We start from the raw sequence: 25,501 nt of genomic DNA, 5'->3' as shown, positions 1-25,501 counted from the left end.
CAATACTTAAAGAAAATAGCATCAAGCTAAACCATTTTATATGCACTCGTAATATTCAAACGTCGGTCGTGTGACAGCCCTAGGCCTCGCCTCTCGGGCGCGGGGCCCGTTCCGCGCTCCGTCAGTCTATCAGAGGCTCTGCACTGCGGCGGTACCCTCCTCTTCATTGAATCCATCTTTCAAATACATAAATATTACGATTCCATAATATTGATAGATCTTTGTGAATATAAGCCAACTAGTTCTCCAGTGTTCAAACAATTTAGTGATGTGCGTATAAGGAATTTAAGCGTAGTGATTTACCTTTATATCATCTTGCCTCATCCCGCGCTAATAACGCCGGTCTTTTCCGAGTTCAGGTAAGATCACACAAAAGGAACCGTAATCACATTATGGTTGATACGATCTCTACAATATCATCTCTACAATATAAATTTTCACTTTATTTGGGAAAATAATAATTAAATATTTTCTGGTACTCACATTGAAAGATCTTATCTGATCTATTTAATTTTTTTACAAGCCATTGAAGGTAAACGAAACCTTTTATATTTACATTTTGTTTATTACCACAATTGCATACTAGGTTTATTCAATGGAGTAACAAGAGTAACATTTGGATACACGGACCTCCTAACACGTTTCCTTTAAACCGGTTCACTCCGTACACGCTGTTTAGACGCCAGACTTATGTAATGGACAAATCCTATAAGACATATCGCCTGTGTTCATCCAAGGACCGAAGATAGAAATTTCTCTTGCCTTGATATGTTGCAATCATCCGTATTAATCCACGATTAACCACTCGGCAGCATTTCATACAAGTATAAATAATTTAACGGTGAACTAAATTCTTTGCGACTCTACAACTTGGATTCCAATGTAAATGATTTAATAATTTATCTTATTACTTGTATATAATTTACTACAAAATAATATTCTAATATCGAACGGTTAATTCATTCATGTATGAAATACATATAAACTCGATGAAATACTACGGATATGTAACTCGCAAAACATCTGTCAAAAGAGATTTGTGAATCCGCATTGTCAGCGACAGCTGCACGTCGCTCCACGTGCTTATACTCGTATAGTCCAATAACAATAATAAAATAAATAATTTGGAAAATCCAAAAGTGCACGCCTCATAATTTTTTTTTAATAAATATTTATTAATTATTATTTTTGTTTATTTAATAACAATTAAACCACATCGAATCAGACCCTGAAAAATGAAAGGGTTCTATTCCTGAGCATACTCAAGCGTAAGAGAAAAAAAAAGACTCGATTAGTAAAGTATTTCGGTCGCTATCGTGTTAACAAGAAAAAGGATCCGCACATACAGACACACGGACGTCCAAGACAGAACTTTTTTAAACTGTTTTTTAACTAGTTTAAATAACAAAAATGACATCAAAAATATCATGAACGTTAAAAATAGTGTTTTTTCTTAATATGTGTGTGTATGTATTATCTTACAAGTGAAATGTATGATACATAAAGACATTTTAAGTTTGAAAAATCAGATGTTTTGCGCGAAGTGACAGTAGTACCCACCTCAACGCTTCGCTTATGAGGCGTGCAAAAACTAACACTATGACGTATCTTTTGAATAGGACCCGATACCGCGAACAACAATAAATTAGAAGCTGTAATTTAATGAATCACTTATGTAGAATTCGATTAAGAAGTCCGGATAAAATAGCCGTGACTGGTGGCTTTTAAATTGGTCTTTTTTTTTTATTGAACTAAGTGATTGTCGTATCGACCTTAGAAGAACCTCTACAAGGTGTACCTAATGTTTGATAACACTGTAGAGTAGGTAGAGTAGGAGACAGGAGTACAGCACAAGACGCAGGCAGTAAGAGTTAGAAGATAGGGATTGAACAAAGGAAACGTCACAGTTATATGATATCAGTAATTAGGGTAAAGTCGGCCACATTGAAGCTTTAATTGTCACAGTAACATCGAGCCAGTCGCGCCAGAGGCCACTTGGCGTCGTTGTATCGATCTGCAAATCCATACTGCTCACGTCATACGCAACAGGAATTCGTGTGTGTTTCCGACTAAATAAACAAACCGAATAAACAAAGTTGTGAATAACATACGTATTATTTTACGCGCGTAGGTGTAACGTTGTTGGTAGATAATTAGCGGCACCTTGTTCCGTAAACTGAGCTCGGTCTTCTAATATTTTGCCAGTAGATTCTTGAAGGATGGCCGATGGTCAATTGCTTGTAAAGGTTAATTCGATGGCGACATCGCCGGTCGGTTGCTACTCTATTAATTTCCGTTTCTCTGATCACCCAGTAACGTTGATTAGTAATTGCCAATGTATTGACTGTCTAATAATACATTTCCGAAGTTCATTCACCTTAAATTGTTACCAAGCTTCTTGGCAATAACCGACTTAAATTATACAATGAAAACTATCACAACAAAATGTAACATTTTAACGAAACGTAACTTTTTTGAGATACTCAAAAAATAACAACAAAGTCAACAACGACCGCTAAGATAGCACTATGAAATTTAATACATATTCATAATTAAGCACTTAATTTATGTGCTCTACATAAACGATGCCATCTTTGAGATAAATTCGCGACGTAATAAGAAGGGGTGGGCACGATGCCGACTGGAAAATTGTGTCAATTTCAAGCAGGGAGGCGGTCATAATTGCCTTTAACGGAAAAATTGTGGGCTCTATGGAAACCCTACAATTTTCCTCTCTAATATAATGAGCTATTATTTAATCCTAGTCATGGGAGCACTGTTAAAAATCGTTCTATATTTATTAGTAGTCTGCCATCAAAAATTATAAAACCAGAGACCGTGTCTTGTTCAAATAACCAGTAGCGTTCTGTTTAAATAGGCTATTTTGACATACTACTGAAACGAGGCCGTGTCCCTCGCGTAAACGCAAATTAGGAAAAGCTTTTTGCAATTTGCTTTGTCCCATGTCCGCTGGACGGCCATAACTTTCGTGATTTTTATGAAAGGGCTATTGACATAAAAAAATGCGAGCCGTAATGGTCGTGTTGACGTAACAATCATAAACTGTGCTAACGAAGGGTTCAGTCTGGAAGTGGTTTTGATAAGGGACTGAATGTGGGGCCGATTCTCGTATTCGTATGCAAGCAACGGCGTACAGCGGGAATGCGATCGATACGCGCCCGCGCGACGAAACCCTCGCGAAGCAACGGCCAAGAATTGCCAAACACACCCGCGGGAATTAAATAAATCTTGACATTTGCCCTAAATAAAGCTGAAATATATCCAAAATTGTACGCTGTTTAAAATCCACTTATAGATATATTACATTAAAACTTAAATTTAGCATGATATATTATAATTGTGATTGATGCGACTCAATAATCTTATTTTTTTATTAACAACTGTCTTATTATTATGCCGGATATGATATATCATTATAAATTGCGTATTTCGACTTAAAGATGACATCACCGGCGACATTGAGAGGGATAAAACTTTTATCACAAGCAAAGCTAACATTGGATGCTTTTCATCTCGGGCGGTGACCGCTTGGCCCTGATCTTGGCAAATACGCTACTAAATGTTTTTTTTGTTGTTTCTGGCAATAGTCACGTACATTAACTCGTATTTAAATGTAACAAAAATGGTAGACGTTTGACCGTTATTCCAGTTTCAATTTATACTCGACATTTTTGAGAAATAAGATTATATTTTTGGGACAGTTTATTTCCATAGAGATTATGGAGCTCATGGTGATTGTGTACTTTATAATAATGGCTTAAGTTCAATGTCTTTCAAAATTCAAATTCCACCAAAGCGTGGGCAGACGCCTTCAACCTCGATGGGAACTCGTTTCAGTATGAAGGTTAGGTCAAAATCAGTTATTATCAATACCGATACAAAAGTTTTGTTGGTGGCAACCTACGCTAACTGTTTACTAATAGCTTAATGCACTTCCTTTAGCTGTCTGACGGACAACTAAGGGGAAATTCTATAGTAGGGTGCCACTACTAATGGCAGCCTTTCACTCCACTTCATACCCTCAACTTGCACAGAGATAAATATATACTTAAATTAATATAGAACGTACGCTCCGTGTATTTCCAAGATACATTTTTATTGAAGGTATCGAAAGGACCTTTAATACAATTGTGTGAACCTGGCATTTGAAAAAAATATCACTGGAATTTGAACATTATTTTATTGTTTATTCTATTCTAACACGATTTCAAAATCAATGTAAATCAACAGCGCCACAGAATATAACTCGGCTTACAACAATGCATGATATAAAGTCCATTTAACAAAGCCTAAAAGGTTTGCATTGAATTAGTTCACCGCAATTGTTAATTTATATTTCAATGAATGTTTGTATACAGTTTGCAATATCTATTGAACAAAGTTTATACAAATGGAAGAAATTTTAACTGAGCGCTGTTCTTATGTGATCAGTGATGCAATAAGATCCGCCTTACTTAGACCTATTATTATACTTTACTACGAAACTATATTATACTCATGTTTAGTGTGTGCAACATCGGTACCTGAGATTAGTCTATTATATTTTTTGCGGCACGTCCATTGCTCCCTACGACCCTTGGCCGAACAATGATTGAGTAGAGGGGGACGAAATGCAGCTGCTCATTTCTTTGGGATATTCTGGTTACTATCACACTATAATAACCATAAAACGTAGGTTTTAACGAAACTTTGTAAATCCCAAAGACCTTTCCAGAGAAAATAAAGAGATAAATTTAAACCGCATTTTTTTCTATTTTCATTTGGAAAGTTGAAGTATTAAATCAAAGTGAAATCCAGCGTAGTTAGTTGGACGTACAAACCACTTTTTTCTCAGACTCAGGCATAACGTTCGGCTTTTTATTCAACTTTATGAAGTTGCCTGCGATGAGCAAAATGGTTCACCGCACAAAGTAAATAGGCAAAATTAATAAAGAGAGTTTTTGTAACGTACCAAAAATGAGCTGAGACGAATTTAGTCAATTTAAATTAATAAAAAACTGAATGTATTTTAACTAAACCTTTTTTGAGGAACGTGATGTTTAAGATTACTGGTGATTTCCGTGAAATACTGGTACAATTGTTGAGAGAGTTGACGAGAGTTCATGGCCAGTGGAACAATCGATTTACGCGAATTTGCGAATCGTGTATGGCTGCCTGTAATTCGATACTCGGTGTTCCCTTTTCAGCATAATCGTATTTGCTCCATTTCTCGTAAAAGCAATATGTTCTTATATTTCAGATTTATTATAATTTATACCTAACGCTATGAGTTTAATCAATAATGAGAACGTAGCCGAATACAATATTCGACCACTTAAATAGTTTTTGCATTCTACAATTGATTTTACTGTAGATTTAAAAATATTAGAAATTAATGGTAAGTAGGTAACTGTATATACGAACTTTAAATACATAGTAATAATTTTTGCAAAACTGGATATCCAACAAGAAATACTGCGACATATATATAATATGTTTCAAAATGATTCCGTACCACTATGACGAAATTAATCAAACCCACTCTAATATAAAGACAATTAATTGAAACAATGCACTCAACAGGTGTATGAATACAGAATAAAAAATTACGTCCGGTGTACGACACTGTGGCCAAAATCAATAAGTCTTCCCCTCCTTCTACTGGCGCGTGCGCACCCACGTGACAAATTGCCTAGCAGTCACTCAAGGAAATACTTAATAAAGTCTTCATTGTTCTTACATGACACCATCGTGAGCCGGTCGAATTACGAATTAACTTTTCTAGAATTTTACGACATCTTTAGACTTTAACATGCTGTTATAACGATTGATACTTTTGTAGCATTTCAATGCGTTGTTACTTTATGGTTGAATGTGTCAAAGATAAGCGATGAGCTCATAAAAATCTAACCACAAAAGAACCCGCAGCACATGGTCCAGCTCTCACCGGCTATAATTTAATATCCGCCCAAAAATAATCCTATTTCCTCAATACCATTACCTACACCGACACGCTTTACTTGGGCACTTGGATATAGGGCTGGATAATTAAGTGAAAGCCACTTAGATACTCAATGCAATATTTGGTGATGCAATGCAGGCGAGGGAAGATTATAGTGCCATATACGTATTACTTGGCCTGCATCGGGTAAAAGCTATCTAGTGCATCGACATGTTTACAGTTTTTCACAGACATCCGTTTGAACATTAACGTTAAACAAAACTATTGGCTGTTGTTAATAGGACGTTTGGAATATATATAAATGGATATTATTGATTTGATGTTTAATTACTTTTTCATGTGTGCTGAAATAAAGAATTGTAGGTATTCCAAGGTTGTCTGCTCATTCCCACGAGCAAGGTTGATGCCAAGGACCATCGACAATAGAGAACGACCAAATGTCCTTCGCCGCATTTCTCTCTCTTTCACTCTGTTAACCTGGCCGCTATTTTTATACTCTACCATTTCTCGGCCGCAATTCTATTTCTATGTCTAACTAGCTTATTTATAAACAATTTTTTTATTAATAATCAACAACGCTATTTCTTGAGACATAGATGGCAAAAGAAAACTTTCCGGAAGCCCTTGCAATACTGTTACACTTCCGCTAGGTTCTCGTCCCTTTTTTAGGTCGTACCGTTTGTTAACGGTGGCCCAAGCTATTCAATTAACACTAATTTTGTCGCGAATAATGATTCTATTCTAACTCGATGTACATAAAAAACAGATTCATGGTTTTAATCGGAACGAAAACATAATAGGCATAAAATAAGCATTAGGAATGTATTAAAATACATCTCTTCTAACAAAAACATAATATGTATCACCAGTGATCGTGATATTGTACGAATCAGTGTAAAGAATGGAATTAATTTTTCAATCGAACAACAATAAAGTGCTGATCGATGAACAAACATTCCATGGGGAAATCACAAAGGAACGCAACTGGCAGGCGGCGGAGGAGCGACGCAGACAATGTGCCGGTAACGGGACAGGGCACTAATTGTGGCGTGTAGCAAGTTCTTCCGTTACCCGCTGCTAAGTTCCCGAGAGAAGAAACGTGTAACCTCATAAATATAGTTAATCATCATGATAGAAGCTTTAATAGCTTTGTGCTCAGTTTTGATAATTTTGAATAGAACAAGAAATATTTCCGGCAAAACAATTGATATTGATAATACATATAACCTAAATTGTATTACATTTATTTCAAAGTTTATAACAGACAAGTAACCGACGCTCACAAGAAAAGCCGACCCGTTATAAAAATTTAAATGCCTTGAATTTATTCATGGCAAAGCCTCGAGTGTATTGCGGCACTAAAAATATTCTGAAAAACTACACTGAAAAGGTTCACTTAAAACGGGTGAGAGCCCATTTAAAACGATGTTCTTTTGGATTCGCTTTGGAATACCAAAGATAACGGTGCACGATCTCAAATGAACCCAGTCACGAAAATGATCGATTGTACGCTGAGATATATTTTTTCTACTTTAAATAGTTCTACAGAACTGTATATCCAATTGATTTTATATTATTCACTTCCGTTGTACCTCAATCTCATATAGATATTAAACAAGTTTATGTCTCGATAAAAACACGACATTAGTCGAGAAATAAAATAAATATGGGTGTATGCTAATGCATACACCTATATTTATTTTATTTCTCACATTAAATCGTAATGATAATGAAATGTGTTATAAATTGCATTTCAGTGCGTAAAAATGAAGGAAATACATGGACGATTGTTACTCACAAATTAGTACAAAACGTGCATGGTTTGCAAACGTGCCTGAACTGTGGAATAAGGCAGTACTTTTTCTAGTCACGAATCGGGAACATAACACGTACTTTTTATATTAGTGGGTTATTATACCTAATTCGATAAAAGATTATCATTCACTTTGAAGAGCTTGTCAAGTATGTTGGTCTCCAAAAACATACAGTTGGTACTTGGTAGAGATTTTATTTGTTTGGTACGATGATGGTTCGACGAGAACAAAATGTAAATAAACCATTCAAGTGATGTGTACACAATACACATGTTTGTGACAAAGAAAAATATTAAATATTTGGTTATCGATGAGGTAAAAAGGTTCTTTTTAATCGTTGTCATTTAATTTTCGTTAGGAATAAATTTTATTAGATAATTCTAAATTTATCTAATGTCCAATATACAAGTAAAATACGAAACACCGTGTTCTAACTATGACGCAAGGCAATTATAAACATTTTATATCTGTGCGTGGTGGTAAATAAGGCTCAAGAGCGATGTTTACGAAGACAAAACGCGGGTACTCGCGAGTAGCGACATCTTCACGGGAGACGTGTTGAGTGCAACAAGCACTTGACTTACGCAAGAGCCGCTCTACCAACTTGGCCAAAGTGTTCTTTAGTTCAGTCAGCACCCGGGTTTAGGTACAAACATTTTGAACTTTAGAACGGTCACGGAACTTCAAAGGAAATGCTAATGCAGGACCGCATGCCGTGCATATCATAAGACATAAAATATATTCGTGTACCATAATTAATTCTTAAATTATATGCAATTACATAATCATTAATGTATATAGGTAGTTCAAAGAAATAAAAAGTTGCTCGCTTCCAAATTAAGAGTTCAATTGGAGTAATAAAATGCATAGCGAACATTGCGCGTAAAAGTAAAGAGAGTTATTTGTGTGCGCAATCGTAAACTGATCTACTTGAACCTCAAGAGTCCGCACACAGGCCACCGTCAATAGCAATAAACCCTGCTTCTTTATTGTTATTACCGACTTTAATATTCCTTCTTATTATTACGTCAAAACATGACCTAGCACTATTACACGCAACAGTTTTTATGTTAGAGTTCAACGCCTCGGCTGCTCTTATTTTAGCTTAGTGAGCTACTGGAGCCTGAGAGTTGTCCTGAAGAGATTATTGTAACTTTATACGACTATCATATTACTAGGAAATCTGACGGAGAAGAATCAGTTACCTTCTAACTTTTCGTGTATCATATGTCTAATGCAGTTGGAGTGTGACTGCCGTTAATGCATGCTTCACCAATTTAGTTTTATAATGTTCAGTCCGCCTTACATGCCTTCATGCATTTATGGACAAACATTTCAATATGGACAGGTGATTAGTATTTCTAGACCAAAACTCTGTAATCTTATTCATTGACATGGAATTAATACCTTAAAAGTGGCGATTAATTCGTAAAAGAATCTCATATCAATCAAACGGAATAATTGCAAGTGCTTAATATTAGATATCCTATCGTAGCCGTCCGCGTTAGCCTCATACTAATAATTAATTACAACCGGTGTTACGCAAGTTGTAGGTTCAATTAAATTGTTAGCAATCATTATTCCTCATACGGCCTTGCCTCGTAATCATGCCACATTACTCTCCGAATCAATCTTGGAAAAATGCAATAAAAACTGCTTTAATCAAATAAATCGTATTTGCGATAAAACTTTTATGTACATATAAAACACATGTATATTTATTATTTGTGTTAGAGTCAGCGATAATATATGAATTATGAGCTAAATGTAATCGTTTTTGTGAAAACATTATTTATTAGATGTTTCAATTAATACGTAAAAATTAAAATACAATTTTAATCACACATAAAACCATCTAAATTCCATTACAATCTAATAAGAAGTCTAGCGCATGACCGCACGTTAAGATGAGTTATGCAATTTCTTATTCATATAATTTTCAATTTTGCGCCTGAGAATAAATAAGTATGAAAACTTGGAGATGTGCTGGTGAGTGGTGACCGGTGAGTCATCACAATGAGCCGCGTACATCGACCCGCCCCCACGGCACGGAGCCGTTATCGTTTAAACTGCACCTCGCATTTTTTGTATACCACGCCAATACAAGACAAAAAAATCGCGACTCCTTATTCCAACCGAGCAGTATGAATAAAAGGCAGACGCTCGCACCGATTTCAAATCTTATATTCAATTTAAACGCGACGCGAAGGAATTGAAGTTCAGCAATACGAAATACGATTTATCTCGTCTATAAACGGAGGTAATTATTCATTACCGTAATATGAGTCAAATTCTATCGTATTACTTTTGTAAAATTTTCATTGATTCATTTTCAAGTTGACTCACAGAGCCAGTGACGTCATAATAATATAAACTATGAGTATGTTGAAGTAACTTTCAACCAGTGGACTGTAACCAAGGGTTACGTAGATGAATCATGCTACTAAATATAACATACGAGAATTGTACTTTATAATTGGTAAATTAATGTTTATGTCGTCGTCTTCTATTTGCTGTCTAGTCACTTGGTAGAGTCTTCCTCGTGGACATTTTTCACATTAATTATGTTCAACAGAATCGTGTTCTGTATACTTTTTCATACAAAATAACTGTATCTTTTAAAGTTTTAAATATAGCAAATATCGACTCGAAATTGTAACGGTATTAATGCAAAGCTGAAATATTAGGTACTATATTAGAAGGGGGTTCTCAATTATATTATACTTAATGCGTTTCCTTAGAAATTCCAACATTAATAGTCAAATATAGTAGGATATTGGAGTTAATTAATGCGATATTGTGCGGCGTTTGTCACCCCAAGCCCTTACTGTTTGTTCAGAACTTCATCCGACTCGCCCATTCCATTTTGAACATAAGTTCTGTTCATATTTACAAGAACTTTCCTTATTTTGTTTCTGTTACGAACATGTGTTCACAGTTATTCAAATATGAATAACTAACAGTTTTATGTAGCTTAATTTAAATTGATACAAAAAATTTAAAATTATGAATGGATTTTTGGAAATGTTTATTTAGTTTTTTTTTTATTCTTCTACAAGACCACGATCTTCATTAAAGCATTTCTTAAGATTGATCACAAAAAGAAAGTGAGTATTTATGAGACATCCATATCTGTAGAGCGGAATGCACTATTCATAACATGTGCTCTATGAATACCAGAATTGTGAATTAATTGTGCGCTATAAAAACGAACAAAGATTACTGCGTTATCATCATAAATAATGGAATATGCATACGTGATTTATCAATCCTACACCATTCAGTAGACCAGCCATATGAAGTTATCGATAATATAAATAAAAGTAAAGCAGCATGAAGTGGTTTTCTAAGTAGAGCACCGACGACTTTAATGTCGTCAAATACGAAACGATAGCGTTGCGTGTGATTATAGATTCAATAAAACTGTAATAACCCAAACATAATTTAATTTAGAAATACCTTAGAGGAAATTTATTTCCAAAACAAGCAATATAAGTCGTTATCAACGTCACGGTGACATATATATCAAGGGTGCAGATAACATCAACGTAAGCCCTGCACGGAACAGGAATTACGGAACTGAGGCACATTTACATTTTCCTCTGGCCTTCCCGAGGACCCTGTTAGCAATAAATACGTAATGTACTCTGCAATCGATTGAGGAGGGTTCCTTTATTACGCAGCAGGTATGACATCAGCAGAAGTTTAAGTAACTTTTGGCTTCAACTTTGCCCTCGAAAACAAGATTCGAACGAATTTTTTTAAGTTAATATTGTTATGATATTTGTAATGTTCGACTTGTTAAAAGTAGATAGAGTATTTTGGTATGTCAGTATATAATTTATAATACCTATGTGTTACAAATTTTCTTCACACCGTCATAAATCAATGCTTCAGATATACTTCTCCCTGTGGCATTATATTTTGTATTCCGTTTGTGGAGGCACAATGTATTGAATAAATAAAATGCAATTAAGCCTAGAGGGTGTGCAAACACTCAGATAGGTGGAAACCCATACTATAAAATCGCAATGAAATCCGTTTTAATAGAAAAAGGGGAACCAGATTATCAATTTAAATTAATTTAACGTAAATTAACGTAATTGTGTAAAACAAATTGTACGCACGTGCGATGGGGTTACAGTGGTGTTGTAACTAAATGATGACATTTATAGACAAATTTAATCACCAAGAGGGGAATAGTGTGCGACATTGAACGTTTCAATGATGCACTAATTCGGAAGTACTGAACAAAGAGAGCAGTCTGCAGGGCGTCGCCATGGAAACCGAGAAAACTACCTCGCTTACCTCCCTCTCTCTCTTTGTGCGGTGATCTGCGTTTGAAAAAATAAAAAGCATATTGCATGTAACTTTGATATCACGACTTTGATCTTTATGCCAGCGTTTTTTATCAATGCAGCTTCGAATGAAAATCTAAATCGAATTCCGGATATCGCTTTGAAAACAACGTAGGTAAGTGCGCAATAATACAACGAATCATAATATTTGCAAATGCGGTCCTCCGAATCAGTGGTCTGCGATAATAACTCCATTGAACAAAGGGCTGTGCAATTTTGCCGGGCAATTTGGGATTTGAAACACTGCGGGGGCGGTCATAGTATAACTTTATCGCGATTCAAATGACATATGCGTCGGTTGTTATTCTCTACTTCCGTAATTCATTAGGCTTTAAATTATTTCTCGTTAAAAGGGTGAATACATTTTACATGTTAACTCGTTATTGTGGTTTTGTGGTGGTTAAATAAAATTCATAGGTAATATGTATTTTGAAATAAAATTATTTCAAAATATTACCGCTATTATAATTAAGTGTTTTATTTGCAATAATGTTTAATTATTTAGATGTTAGGCAATATCTTAAGTCAAGTCAATTAGCCGAAAAATTAAAGCTGAGTTAAAAGGTAGGTTGTCCAATAAGTACTGTATATTTATTATTAAAATAAATTATAACTTAAATCTTAGAAACCTTGTTATTTCTCTAACTCTAAGACAAATAGGTGCACTTTACTTATTTGACCCCTGTCAGTTGTCCGCCTAACCGATTCCCCTAACGTTATTGGAAGTCCCTACTTTACTTGTGGTTAACTGAACAATTCAGTTGGACAGCTCCAAGCCACAAATAAGAAACGGTTAATAGAGAATCTGAAAATATATAATAATCGGCATTAGAAGTATGAAGTACAAGTGGCAAAGACGTATTTATAATCAACACTTCAAGCAATTAGCTACTCACGGAGTGCTACACTTAAACTCGAGTAGTTGTGTACAAAGACGCTGATATCCAGTTTCTAAGTGCTCATTGTAACAGCTCACAATGGGTCTGTTGCCGTGGCGAAGGCCGATCCACCGCTGCATAACGACTGCATTATCACCTACACTTGTAATGCGACGCATTCGCATTCCGTATTGCACCAACATTTGAGAATTTTTAAGTAGAGCTAACGGCACCCGAGTTGATAGTATTCGCCGTGCAAGTAAAACGAGCCAAATTTGCTTTAAAATGATATAAAATGCGGTTCTGTTCGGTTTGTTAATTTTTTTTTAGTATGCAGTTAATAAAATGCATACCTATTTATAGATTATTAACGTATCAAAACAATTTTCCAATTTAAAGTATTCCTAATTTCAATTTGCTAGGTAACTCTAAAGCTGTACTTAACGGAAAGCTGCATTGCAAGATACCAAGATTAGCTTAAAGTCATGGCCCATTAATATGATTAAAACCAGCTATAACTGTTACGTCTTATGAAAATTACGTCGGTTTACGTTTCATTAGCTCATTCAACCACGCGATTAAGCTGCATTTAAATTTCTTGTGGGTGGTTTCCTGACCGCAGCTCAGCAGACTCGAAAGTGCTTAATTAATAGAGAACTCTTTCAAAGGGCTAAAAATAAGAAAAATTAAATCTTCACTAGCAATTATAAGAGCAGATGTGTATAATAATAAGAATTTCGCAAATGAAATGGATTAAGTTAGTCGGCAGCTGTTGCATTCGTTTGTTTATTTTATGGTCCATAAAGAGGAATTTGTTTGTGCAGATTCGTTACTAATATAATAATGCGATGTTCTTATTTAGGTAGCTTTTTCAAAGTTATAAATTTGACATTGATTTTTATTTTTTCAGATCTAACTTCAAACTTGCGTACACATTATTAAAGCTGGATTTCTCATAGCAACATCACTAAGGTAAAGTCAAGCTCAATTTATATTATTACTAAAACGAATAAGTTTATCACTTAAGAGATTAGGTATTTTGGGAATATCTCTAAAAGGAATGTTCCTCAACATTCTCTGAAGTAAATCGAACGAGAAATCGATTAACTCATGCGAGACTAACACAAAAAAAAGTATGAACGAATTGTCAATTCAACATCGACAATTGAATGAAATTCTTTCGAAGTGTTGTCAACAGTCTAAAAATAGACGATTTGGTAACTGGCTCAAGAGCAGGGGCCCACCTTGATCCTGTAGGAAGTTTTCAAGAAATATGCGTTGGAAATAGTACCTTACAAAGACTTGAACTTTTTGTCAAAATGTAATAATGGATGTAGTTAATTAATTTATTACTCTGTTGTGATACGGAGCAACAGTGCTTTCGTCATACATTATCATAACAAGCGGACGCGCTATCTCAACTCGAGTCTCCCGTCTAAGAAAAAATGATAGGGACAATTAAATGATAAATATCGTTACATCAAACTGGGGCACTATGTCGTCACTATCATAAATGCTGCTATTATTGACAATCAGACACCGACCTTGCAGCTCGTTGTCGCAAACCGTGGGGAGCCAGATTGTCATCCTTCATACCGGCATCCGCCTTACGTGCATTTTGATTATATAATTTGAGGATTTAAACCGTATGATGACGTACTTTTAAAAAAAATGATCATGTTATTTATAAACATGTTGACTCGAAGGTGCACTTATAAAATGTAATGATAATACAGTCTACATTCATAATTATCATTAGTATCATTGCGGGAGGTCTAAAATTGCTTATGATTGTTGTTACGTAAAGTGACTACAAATAGACCACATTATCAATTACTCATTTAACACATATGTGTGATCATTAAGAACATAAACATGAAAATTAATAAAGTTTTAATATCGTGAATATTACTTATTTTCTACTTATAGTAAATATGAAATATAATGTTTGACTAAATAAACGGCATAACGAATTCCGTATTCATGGAGCGTGACCAGCAGGTGATGATATTAGCTCCAACCATACCGCGTTAATTAGTCTCTCGCTGTTTGATTTACGGTGTAACTTTGTCTACCGACCGACGCGACGGCGCTAATTCATTTCTATCGAATAGCGGTCGCTGACATATTGCAGTGATACGAATTGATGTAGTCATTTGACCACAGTGGAGAGTATTCTGTACATAATGGCGGCGGAAACGCAGGCGTAAATGCGTGTGCTATTTTATCGTGCAAATCTCCCGACACCCCGTCACGGCTGTGGATCGTCATTGATGGCGCGACTGCAACAGTTTATTCACAATACACACTGTGCAACCGGACGGATTCATGCTCTATTCGTAAATTAAAAATGGTAACGGTAAATTGTTTTGTGTTTTGTAGTTCCACGAGTAAAAGTTGCAGGGTTTGTGGGACAGGTTTGTGGTCTATCATTATATTAATGGATTGAACTAATGCGGTATCTAGGGCACGGGCCAGTCATTGCGTGATGGCTGCAAGAAAATACCTATACAAATTGGTTCACATATTTTATGTGCACTTTTACAACTTCTATGAATTTTTAATTTCATAATGGAAACATTTAATGAATTTAAATAGCTTCAATGTTATTAAAACCACGATCCTTAATTGATTCTTATGTCAGACAACCTTGACATTTGAATTAAAATTGCACGAACCGTCTATGTTATAAAATAATATTTAGAAAGTGACATGAGTAGGTACTCAAAATTCTTGTATTCCAATTAACAAGTTTTATACTCAAATATAGTGTATACCATCACTTATTGCCTAAACGTTAAGACTTGTCGGGAACATTAAGTCGATGCTGAGGTCGGTAAGCAAACCCGCATCCCATTGTTTCAGAGCTTTCAAGTGGTATGAATACGTCTATTAGGCTACGTATGAGTCAGCCGCGGTTACCCTCGCTATTGTCTTCCCGTTTATCACATACAAATACTTATTTATACCTTCATAAATGCAGCTATCATTAATCATTATAGGAGAACGCTCGATGTTCTCGCGTTTTTGTATATTCTATTGTATGGAAATTAATACCTACTCGTCAAAATCCTCCTTATTCGATTTAAATTCATTATACACTATACATGTATACAAGAGAAAAAATAATTATTCTAATTTGAATTACTTATATTGCTCCAAAACATAATTCACAAACAATCAAACATAGCAGCTTCCTAAATAAGGAAACTATTCAGAGCACCAGTGTTGCAATATCACAACTATGCTTGCTTTGAGATATTAGGGTATATTCCCACGGTATCAGCTACTCATGCACCGTTGCGCACACGCAGCGATCCGCAACTAAATCTCCAGAACAAATACTATCTACTGCATAACTGGCATTCCAGCTTCCATTGATAAATTTACGATATGAAAAAAAGTATTCAATTCGACAAACAACATAAAGTTGCTTCGAATAAGAATGATCAGAGAGAATAATCAGAGTAAGAATTAGCTAAATATAACACTCAGCCGACACTATACAATTATTATAATGTGGGCTAGCGAGAAACTGTACTTAAACACTTCCTTTGATTGCGCTTTGTACCCAATGCATCGTAGAAACGAACAATGATAAAGAGAATGATTTATCGACAGTTATCCACCGGTACACGGGCACAAACGACGGCGCCCAGAGAGCAATTTACGCTACCGCAAAAAAGACTATTCCTACCAGTAGCAGAACATTACAGTGCACGACTGTTCCCAATCATTATGTTTATTGCTCTATTCTTATATAACGGTTATTTAACGCCCGTGTGAATACTATTAATAAAGTGAAATGCACATTATCATTTTGCTGCAGCACGGTGTGAAAGATCATTGTTTTAAAGTTAGAACTCCCGTAGAAACATATTAGCTAAAGGTTCAATCAACGATTCAAGCGTAAAAGAAAGGGTCAGTTAAGACGTTGTAACAAAAGAAGCGACCTTGCCCTAGCTTTCGCCGTATGAACAAAGCGTTTTTAAATTAAATTGGCCGGTGAAAGCAGAACTCGTTAACTATCCCGATGATAATGCAGCACTTGATAACGATGCTATTACCAACGTAATTGCCTTTCAGAACATAACCCATCTCACGCGAAGCATCATTGAGAGTGCTATTCTAGATCCAGGTCAACAATGCGCTTAGCGCGTATATGTACAAGTGTCGTATTAAATATTCCTGCATGCGTGAATAGTTTAACTGGAAAAGGAATACATAAAGCATAAATTGTCGGAGCATAAAAGTCCAAGTATCGTAATTCGTAAAAGTAAAACTCGTCGTGTTTACTGTTTACTTACGCTATAGCAGTGTGTTTTAAATACGTGTCACAAATTCTTTGATTCGACTAAGAAAAAATCTAGTGAAAGAAAATAAGAGGGTTCAAGAGTCATTTAATTAACTTAATTGTCTATTGACCAGAGAGCTAAGTCGTCTATATAAATGCAAGTCAAGCAAAACATATCTGGGTTAAAAGCTTAGCGATGTTCGTCTCTGAGAACAATGACAGATAAAATCAACTCTCCGCATTCAGCCCTTGATATGGACGAGCTTGGAATGGTCAATTAAGATAAAATTTATTAAATTATACGTATACTATAAATAAATATGAATATACTAGGCAGTTTATTTATAGTCTATTACTTATTGCGGTAGTCTATAATCTATTGTTTACTATGTAAAAGCTTATACCTACATATTTAGTATTTACTAACTCAGGGTTAGTTTGAAATCCAGACAATATAATTATAAGTAGGTACATACAATGATTGCAGATTGAAATATAACTAATATAAGTATCTGTTTTTTAGAATTTTTCGCATACCGTATGTCGATATTTGCGACACACATATTTCAACACTAAACATGTTATGGATAATCCAAATAAAACAATATGACAAAGCTTTCTAAGCCTTCGCTTTGAAGCAGGCGACACTAATCCCCTATATTATTGATTGCTTTTACATAGTTAATGCGATTACAGTGCGAGCCGTGCACGTTGGTTCGCCTCTGATATCGGACGTTGAGTATGAAATTATTTTTTAGAAAAATATCTCTATCTGCGGTTAATATCAAAATAATGCACTAGGTATCTGATGATGCGTTTATCTTTAAACGATAAAGAATAAACAGTATAGAGTTCAAGACTCAAGTTCATTTCCTCACACCTAATCATAGACAAAAAAGTCATTCAAATAACTACAATTTTACGTGTACCAAAGCCTCAAACAACCGTAGGGAATCATAAAAGATACACGAGAATATAATATTGAAGCGTGAAGTTAATTGGCGTTACTGATGAGTCTTTGTAACAGTGAATGGTGTGTTGATGAACAGTATCCGATGCAACAATAGCGAGCTCGTAACCGAATATACTCCGTGTCACTTCAAGTGCCATGTGAAGTGATTACGATACATAAATCATTTCTTGGAACAATGAGAGTCTTGAACCGTTGAGTCTAAGTGAGTTTTCTATATAGGTGTTTGGATACAGTGACTTTAGTTACAATACAATAACAGTCAAGGATTTTTAACACCAATAAGTTGCACCGATCACAACATCTCTATTAAGGTATTTTTTTTATCTTTCAATAAAAAAAATTGTACTTACATATAATTTGTCGAATACAGTGAGATAAAAATTTTAACACAAGCTGACAAAGAGCATTGAAAGTCGTTTTCAAAAATATTAATATTTTTTATTTGCAGACCTTGACATCCACATTCGCCGTTAAAATGTCCTTCTCCATAATTAGAAATTACGTAATGGAAGGTAGATCAGTTGCCAAACGACCTTTAGTTATCCACGGGGTCGTGCCATAAAATTTTACAACCACTACAATGACATTACTGTTCAGAATTAGTTTGCACTTGCATAAATACTTTTGTACCAATGATGTCACCGCTCACTACAATACTCCGAAACTGCCAAAATGCCTTCCTGGAAGTTTTTCGAAAACCTCAGCCTCTGTTAGTCATCGTATTTCCCCTAACGGCAATTGGCCAATGTCGAGTTTTGTCTACTCGGTTAAATGTAGTCGCGAACGATGGGGAGGTAGAAAACAAAAGTTTTCCTTGTTTTATTGAAAGTGGTGTTTCCCCTCCGCTATCTAGGGCTAGACAAGTATCTGTCGGAGAAGGGCATTGTGTTGAAGTCACAAAATCAATGTCACACTCAACTACGAGTCTATAGATATACCTATGTGTACGCTAAAGCATACTGTGTTCCTATGTGCAAATAACATTACAAAATTTTACTGGAAAAACAGATTAGGGACCGTTTGCTTCGCACCTGCAAAACCAAATTTCCTTCCGTTGCCACGTGTGTCTCAAGACTCAAGAGTTTTGAATTGCAATGGAAGCGTTTTTTTTGCAGTCCAAAAGTAAAAGAGAAAAAATTAAACATGAGTAGTAAGGAATTGATACTCACGAACATTAAAGATAACCTTTGCCTTATAATATTACAAACTCTTCATTGATACTATTCAAATAGAGCGATTGCAAAATAAATTATATAATAATACAATGAACATTTTATTTTGTGTTTATCATATGAGATACATCTGCTGTATTTAGGTACGAAATATATACCAGCGTCTGGAAGACAGAATAAACTTTAGATACGGGTTATATTACAGGAAAATCGATAAGTAGATACGTGTTCCACAGATGCTGTAGGGTTTAGGAATTTAGCAGCACCTTGTAGTCGAAATAATAACACTGACTTAGTCACGGCTAGCTTATCGTATGAGGTGGTTAATATCAGAAGCAATATATCACAATTTAATCAAACAAACGAATGGGGCGTCGGGATTTGTGTCAGACGCAATAGACCGTGTCAAGTGGAGTTATTAAATTGAATTAAAACCATTAGTTTCGGTATTAACAATGACATATTCGGCCATAAAATAAGCCCTATATCTTATTTGAAGCTATTTTATGATCTAACAATGTTAATAAAGTACATATATAATAAGTTTCAAAAGTCTTTATTGAATTGACTAGACACGTGAAGGCCAAAATATAAATAAGAGCAGATAAATTTATCGTACTGGAAACTACGGTAAAGGTTTCTCTTTAAATATTGAAACATCGATTTGTTTAAAAGCCTCCACAGGGGTCGCAGTGCGGTCGTCAATAACCTATATGAAACTTGGCACATGAACACTGCAGGCATTTACTAATTATTTCGTCCAAATCAATAGTTAAATATGTTTGTCACTTGCTCAATTTAACAACATAATCATGTTTCCTAATTACGTCTATAAAGATTACTGTAAGCCTACACATAAGGTTAAATACTATCTATTATTATCAATTGATATTAACCTTGAATTATGGAATTGCTTAGCATAATCTTGGAACCGGTTCTCAACAAGGTATGATGTAAATATATCGTAACAAGTCCCTAGTAGGTAAATGTAAAGTTTATTTTTCCATAGTAGGAAAAACTCAATTCAATATTGAGTAAACAAAATAGCCAGACGAAGACGCCTTTTCTATTTACTTTGAAAGTGTATCGGAATCTGAATCTCACCCTCCTGATTTACGCTCGATATAATATATTAGGGTAGATAAGGCGCAGTTTTATTACCTAACTTACTTTATAGATTTATATTTACAATAAAAAACAACAAGGCAATGTTGGAAATAATAAACTTAATTACGTTCTAAGGAATGAAGAAATATGTTTGTACTGACTTGGTGATAATAAATGTTAATTTCTTTACATTATAGAATAAACTTGATTGTACAAAGGTATAAAAACATTATAAAAATGGTGTCTTACAACTACAAGCATTTTTTTACCTTCTAATGGTTAGAGGATCGATTTGCTTGGCGCCTCCTTGCCAACATTCACCCTCTGTACCTACAACCCACGTTGAAATGCAATGTATTCGAAGAAAAATTTATGTTTCCTACCTACCCTTAAATTTTAATAAACGCGAATACGCTATAAATCTACTACGATAACTACGACAAATAGATTAATAGTTTAAAGTATTCCTGTAGAATGTAGATAATTCATAAGCTCGTAAAGATTTTTAAATGTGTTCAGGTTTAAAAATTTTATCATCCCTTCAGCCCTATTCATCTCACGGTAAAAGGTATCCTATAAAGGTTTAAATATGTACCGTAAACGCAATAATATAATAATAATATTCGCTTATAATAATAATATTCGCTAAACTCGTCACCGCGCTTGAGCGTAAAATGGTTTCAGTAATTCTGTCAGGAAAATTGAGTTTGCAAGTGATCGTGGAACCACATTGGCACGGCTTGTTTATGCAAACTTTCTACCTTGTGCATATACGCTCGCTTATACAATTATGTAAAGCAAATCTTTTGTCCACAGATAGCAATCATGAAGAGAACTAGAAATTATACGAGTGGGTGGTGGGTCCTGTTGGCGACAATTACATTAGCGGTCCCGGTGCTCAGTGAAGCTGGGGTTGGCCTATTCAATGCGAGACTAAAACAAATTGTCACATCCAGTACACTCAAGTGGGCAAACCTCAAAAAAGAAGCGATGGAAAACTACGTGATTGGTGCGGAGTCGGAAAAAGGTATATATAGCTCGGATTACTTTTCCGGATTACTTTACATATAATACATACTTTTGGAAAGATTTAAACATTTTAGTATGTACCTATAACATTCTGCATATTTATCAGTACGTGTATCTTTTTAAATTATTTTTTTTATAAATTTTATATATTGTTTTAATTTAGTTTTTATTTCAGTTTTAAAGTTATTCAGTTGTACATTGACACTGATTTGACAATTTACTTAAACTCGTTTATAAACCTCTTTATAATGTTTCAGGGCCGATTTATCTATGTAGAACCAGACATGAAGGCGATATGCTACTGGGACAATTGAGACCTGATTATACATCCTGTGCTGTATCAGGTACTAAGAGTTACAATATCTTTGAAGTCATGGAAAACATTGAAAACGCATCTTTGATTATTTGGAAGCCTTGGTATAAATTTAATTCTAAACCAAGCGGCGCAGTAGCTGTGGATTCTTCGTTAGATACCACTTTTGTCGGCAGAGTAAAAAGTGATGGCGGTTTCTCGCACAACATTGGACGAATAAATTACGAGAGTACGGTGGGTGAATTGATTTCATTCGATGAGAAAAACAATGAATTAATTGAACATAGCGGAGAGATTTTGATAGAAGAAGAACCGATCAGTTATAAATTGGAAAATGTGGAGTTAGATTTAGATACACAACACGTACGACAAACCGATCCACAAGTTTTTGAAGAACGAATTTTACGAAACGATGATGATGTGGCTGCTACCGTGACAACTGAGATAGAATATAAGTTCAACTATACGTTGTCTTGGGGCCACGGACACGGTATTGCAATCGGTTTAAATACAACTATAGAAATGAGCGATGGAACCGTTTTCCCTCAAATTGAATGGGCCAACCCCTACACGGAAGAGAAAAAAGAACTTTTTAAATTAGAAATATTTCTAGAACCGGGAACTGCTTGCAATGTCACATTCAGAGGCAATAATACTGATCGCGACGTACAATACACAGCTAAATTAATGACATTTTATAAAGAAAACAATGCGCGTTCGAGACCAATGCGAGGTGAACGGATTGAAAACACTGTAGAGGTGGAAGCTATTTATGGAGAAATTTACTATACGGGCAACAATACTTTGGTACCGACGACCACTACCACCACTACTACTACGACTACTACCACAACAACGACGACCGTACTTCCGCCACTTCCACCTTCAGTAGAAAAGAACGACATTGGTATGATTATGGATAGCAACAGCATATTAGGAGACAGTAGCGAAGATATGGTTAAAGCGCCACAAGAAAAGGAAGATAATATCAATAGGTCGGTTGTCGGAGGTTTGGGAAGTAATCCCAACAACGGTGCCAATATCAAAGTAGTTTCCATTGTTTTGTTTATTCCTCTGTTCGCGATGTTACTCTAAATTATATTAAAATATATACATATTAGCTTCTTGATGTAAATAAACAGAATTGATATATCTATGGAATAAACCATTACTATTGCTTCGAGTTGATAGACGTATTGTGTAACTTCGTTTATTGGCTGCGATAACGGCAGTGTAGTAATATTGTACATAGGAATATAAGTTGGTTTTTGCAAACATTCCCGTTGAAGATATTCATTCCAAGCAAATGGAGGAGCCAAACACATGCGTGTAAATAGAGTTTGTATATAGTTAAGAATATTAAGAGTCGCAGAGCGACCTTAATTTTGCATAAAGGAGTGTGGATAACATCTCAAAAAAGAGTTATCACAATGATAAATCGTTACCAACATCCTGCTTTTAAAAGTAAATAAAATATTGATTTATTTATTTTAATATACCTAGAGCAATAAGTGACTCAGAGAAAAAACTATAAAAGTTAACTAAAAGAAGGAAATATTTCTATTAATTGACTTTTATGAATAGTGAAGACAGTACAAGTTTATTTGTAATTTTAAATTATGTTAATCGAAAACATCGGATGATATCATCAAAAATTAAGCACACATATAACATATGCTATTAGACCTTTTCCGCTAATGTAATTGTGACATATCTTTGTAATACCTCCTCTATGTTTTTTTAATCCTTTTGTTATTATTAGTTCTAAATTACAAAGAGTTTTATTTAGAAATAATTATATTGTGTAGCTGATAGTGTTAGTAGATTAATTTATTTTGTTCAATTATAGATTATATTTATTTTTCAATATAATTTTGCTACAAATCATTGCTACTTCTAAGGATCACAAAACATATTATATTTATTATATTGTATAGGTTAAATACCAAAGTAAATCCTTCCAATAATACCATTCTGTACTTTCCCATTACCCAATTATTAAATGTATCAATATTATATTAATCAATGGAATAAGGTCTGTATGATACCTACATATTATTATATAAAATAATGCTTAGCAATTTTTTGTATGTGTAAAGAAATGAATGATATTTTTGTATGAGCTAATAGCGTAAGTGAACTCATTTCATGTATTATATTTTTTTCATATTATATTTTTGTTACATTCAGTATTTCGTCATCATTTATCGTAGCTCTCATGTAATTCTAGAATCTACTTCTTATCACCTTATTATTAGGAGTATAATCATTGTCCCACCTAGAATATCATTATTCCATAAGTGTTTAGGGTTAATACATTTGTATTTAAAGAGTATTTGACGCAAAGGTGTGTTTCGAGTTAAATTTTGCTTACATTTTGTCTCGTTGTGTAATGTAATTCAAAGTAATATATTGAATATCCTTATTAGAATGCCATTTCGATGTGGACTTTTGCTTAACGCTCCCTTAGATAGTAAAACTGTTTCGTAACTTTAAGATATTTGTTAATACTGTATAATTAGATATTATATGAATATGAATCTCATGACATCAATATTGTTTTGCAAAGCATAATTGTGATGTTCCATGTAAGTTTTGTTTTAAATCATTAAAGTGTAACAGAAACTTGTTTTTTATTATGTACCTACCTACCTTAGTTAATATTGTAGTACCAGAAAACAATTAGGTGATAGCGATAACAAATTGAAAATTCTCAAAATCGGTGCTGCTGTTTCAGGGTTAAAGGTCTAATAAAACTAAAAGTAATATAATAAATCAATTGATAGAAATTTCTTTGCAATCACTATTATAACTATGAGATTCAGCTAAAATGGTTATTACATTACTATCTACTACAAAGCCTAGTAAATAATAACTTTGATGGATTACGTTCCATAAAATGTGGATGAAAATACAATCACCTTTCATATTTTGATTGATTGTCTGAGTTAGACTTATTTTGTGAATATTTATTGTTTAGTAACCTTCTTTAACCCATTGACCACCGAGCGGCCCGATCGGGCCGAGACACAATAGATTTTCTATTGTGTCTGTGATCCGAGGACTGACGGATTAAATGTAAATCTAGGTCTCGACTCTCAACAATCCATCTACATACCTAAAGACAGAATTAATTTTCAGGTAATCAAATGATAATAGATAAAAACAAAGATATAAATGTTATCTTTTCTCCCTTCTAAAACCTTAACACTGTTTACGATAATATGTATAATCCTATTCTTCCCAACAACCACAACGAAGTGCGAGGAAATGAACATAAAAAGTCCCAAAATGATAATTTCATGGTTATAAAGTAAAAGAGTCGCATAAAAAGACGTCGAAAAGTCACGTTCCTAGCAACTTTGTATAGAAAGATGTGCTATATTAATAATATCTAGATAGGAGAATGAAAAGTTAAATGAATATTTCGACAAAGGTAGGTTTTGGTTCAAAGAGAAACATTCAAATTGCTATAGAATTTATTTCGTATAAAAGTTTTGTATCAAAATTATATGTAATGCTATGAATAGTCAATGTTGTACCTATTAAAAAAAATTAAAATTTCGTAAAGAAAATTGGCCTGCTCAATTTCCATTCCTAA

General features: G+C 34.5%; 2 protein-coding genes across 3 annotated transcripts in view; one reads left to right on the top strand and one right to left on the bottom strand.

Moving 5' to 3' along the window:
* Miga (mitoguardin) overlaps window positions 1–25,501 on the bottom strand; it is a 65,878-nt gene that overhangs the window by 11,916 nt on the left and 28,461 nt on the right. The gene's annotated exons all lie outside the window — the stretch shown is intronic.
* On the top strand, window positions 115–24,525 carry uzip (beta-pore-forming protein unzipped). Of its 2 annotated transcripts, XM_089702505.1 has the most exons (4): window positions 115–359; window positions 13,923–13,984; window positions 21,375–21,585; window positions 21,845–24,525. In XM_089702505.1, the coding sequence occupies exons 3-4, from the start codon at window positions 21,384–21,386 to the stop codon at window positions 22,993–22,995; spliced, it is 1,353 nt and encodes a 450-aa protein (XP_089558631.1). In that variant the 5' UTR covers window positions 115–359; window positions 13,923–13,984; window positions 21,375–21,383; the 3' UTR covers window positions 22,996–24,525. The 2 variants fall into 2 exon arrangements, with proteins under 2 accessions (XP_089558631.1, XP_089558640.1); XM_089702514.1 differs by lacking the exon at window positions 13,923–13,984.

The sequence above is a fragment of the Colias philodice genome, chromosome 2 (genome assembly GCF_061535455.1).
Source record: "Colias philodice isolate Cphi_HAF_F1 chromosome 2, ilColPhil1 Martin Lab GWU primary, whole genome shotgun sequence".
Taxonomy (NCBI): Eukaryota; Metazoa; Arthropoda; class Insecta; order Lepidoptera; family Pieridae; genus Colias; species Colias philodice.
The sequence above is the reverse complement of the archived record's forward strand: the minus strand, read 5'-3'. Positions and strand labels throughout refer to the sequence as shown.

Bases quoted from the DNA above. Each gene is read 5' to 3' on its own strand.
- uzip (XM_089702514.1), top strand. From the start codon at position 21,384: ATGAAGAGAACTAGAAATTATACGAGTGGGTGGTGGGTCCTGTTGGCG. The intron at 21,586-21,844 runs GTATATATAGCT...ATAATGTTTCAG, and splicing joins TGGTGCGGAGTCGGAAAAAG to GGCCGATTTATCTATGTAGA.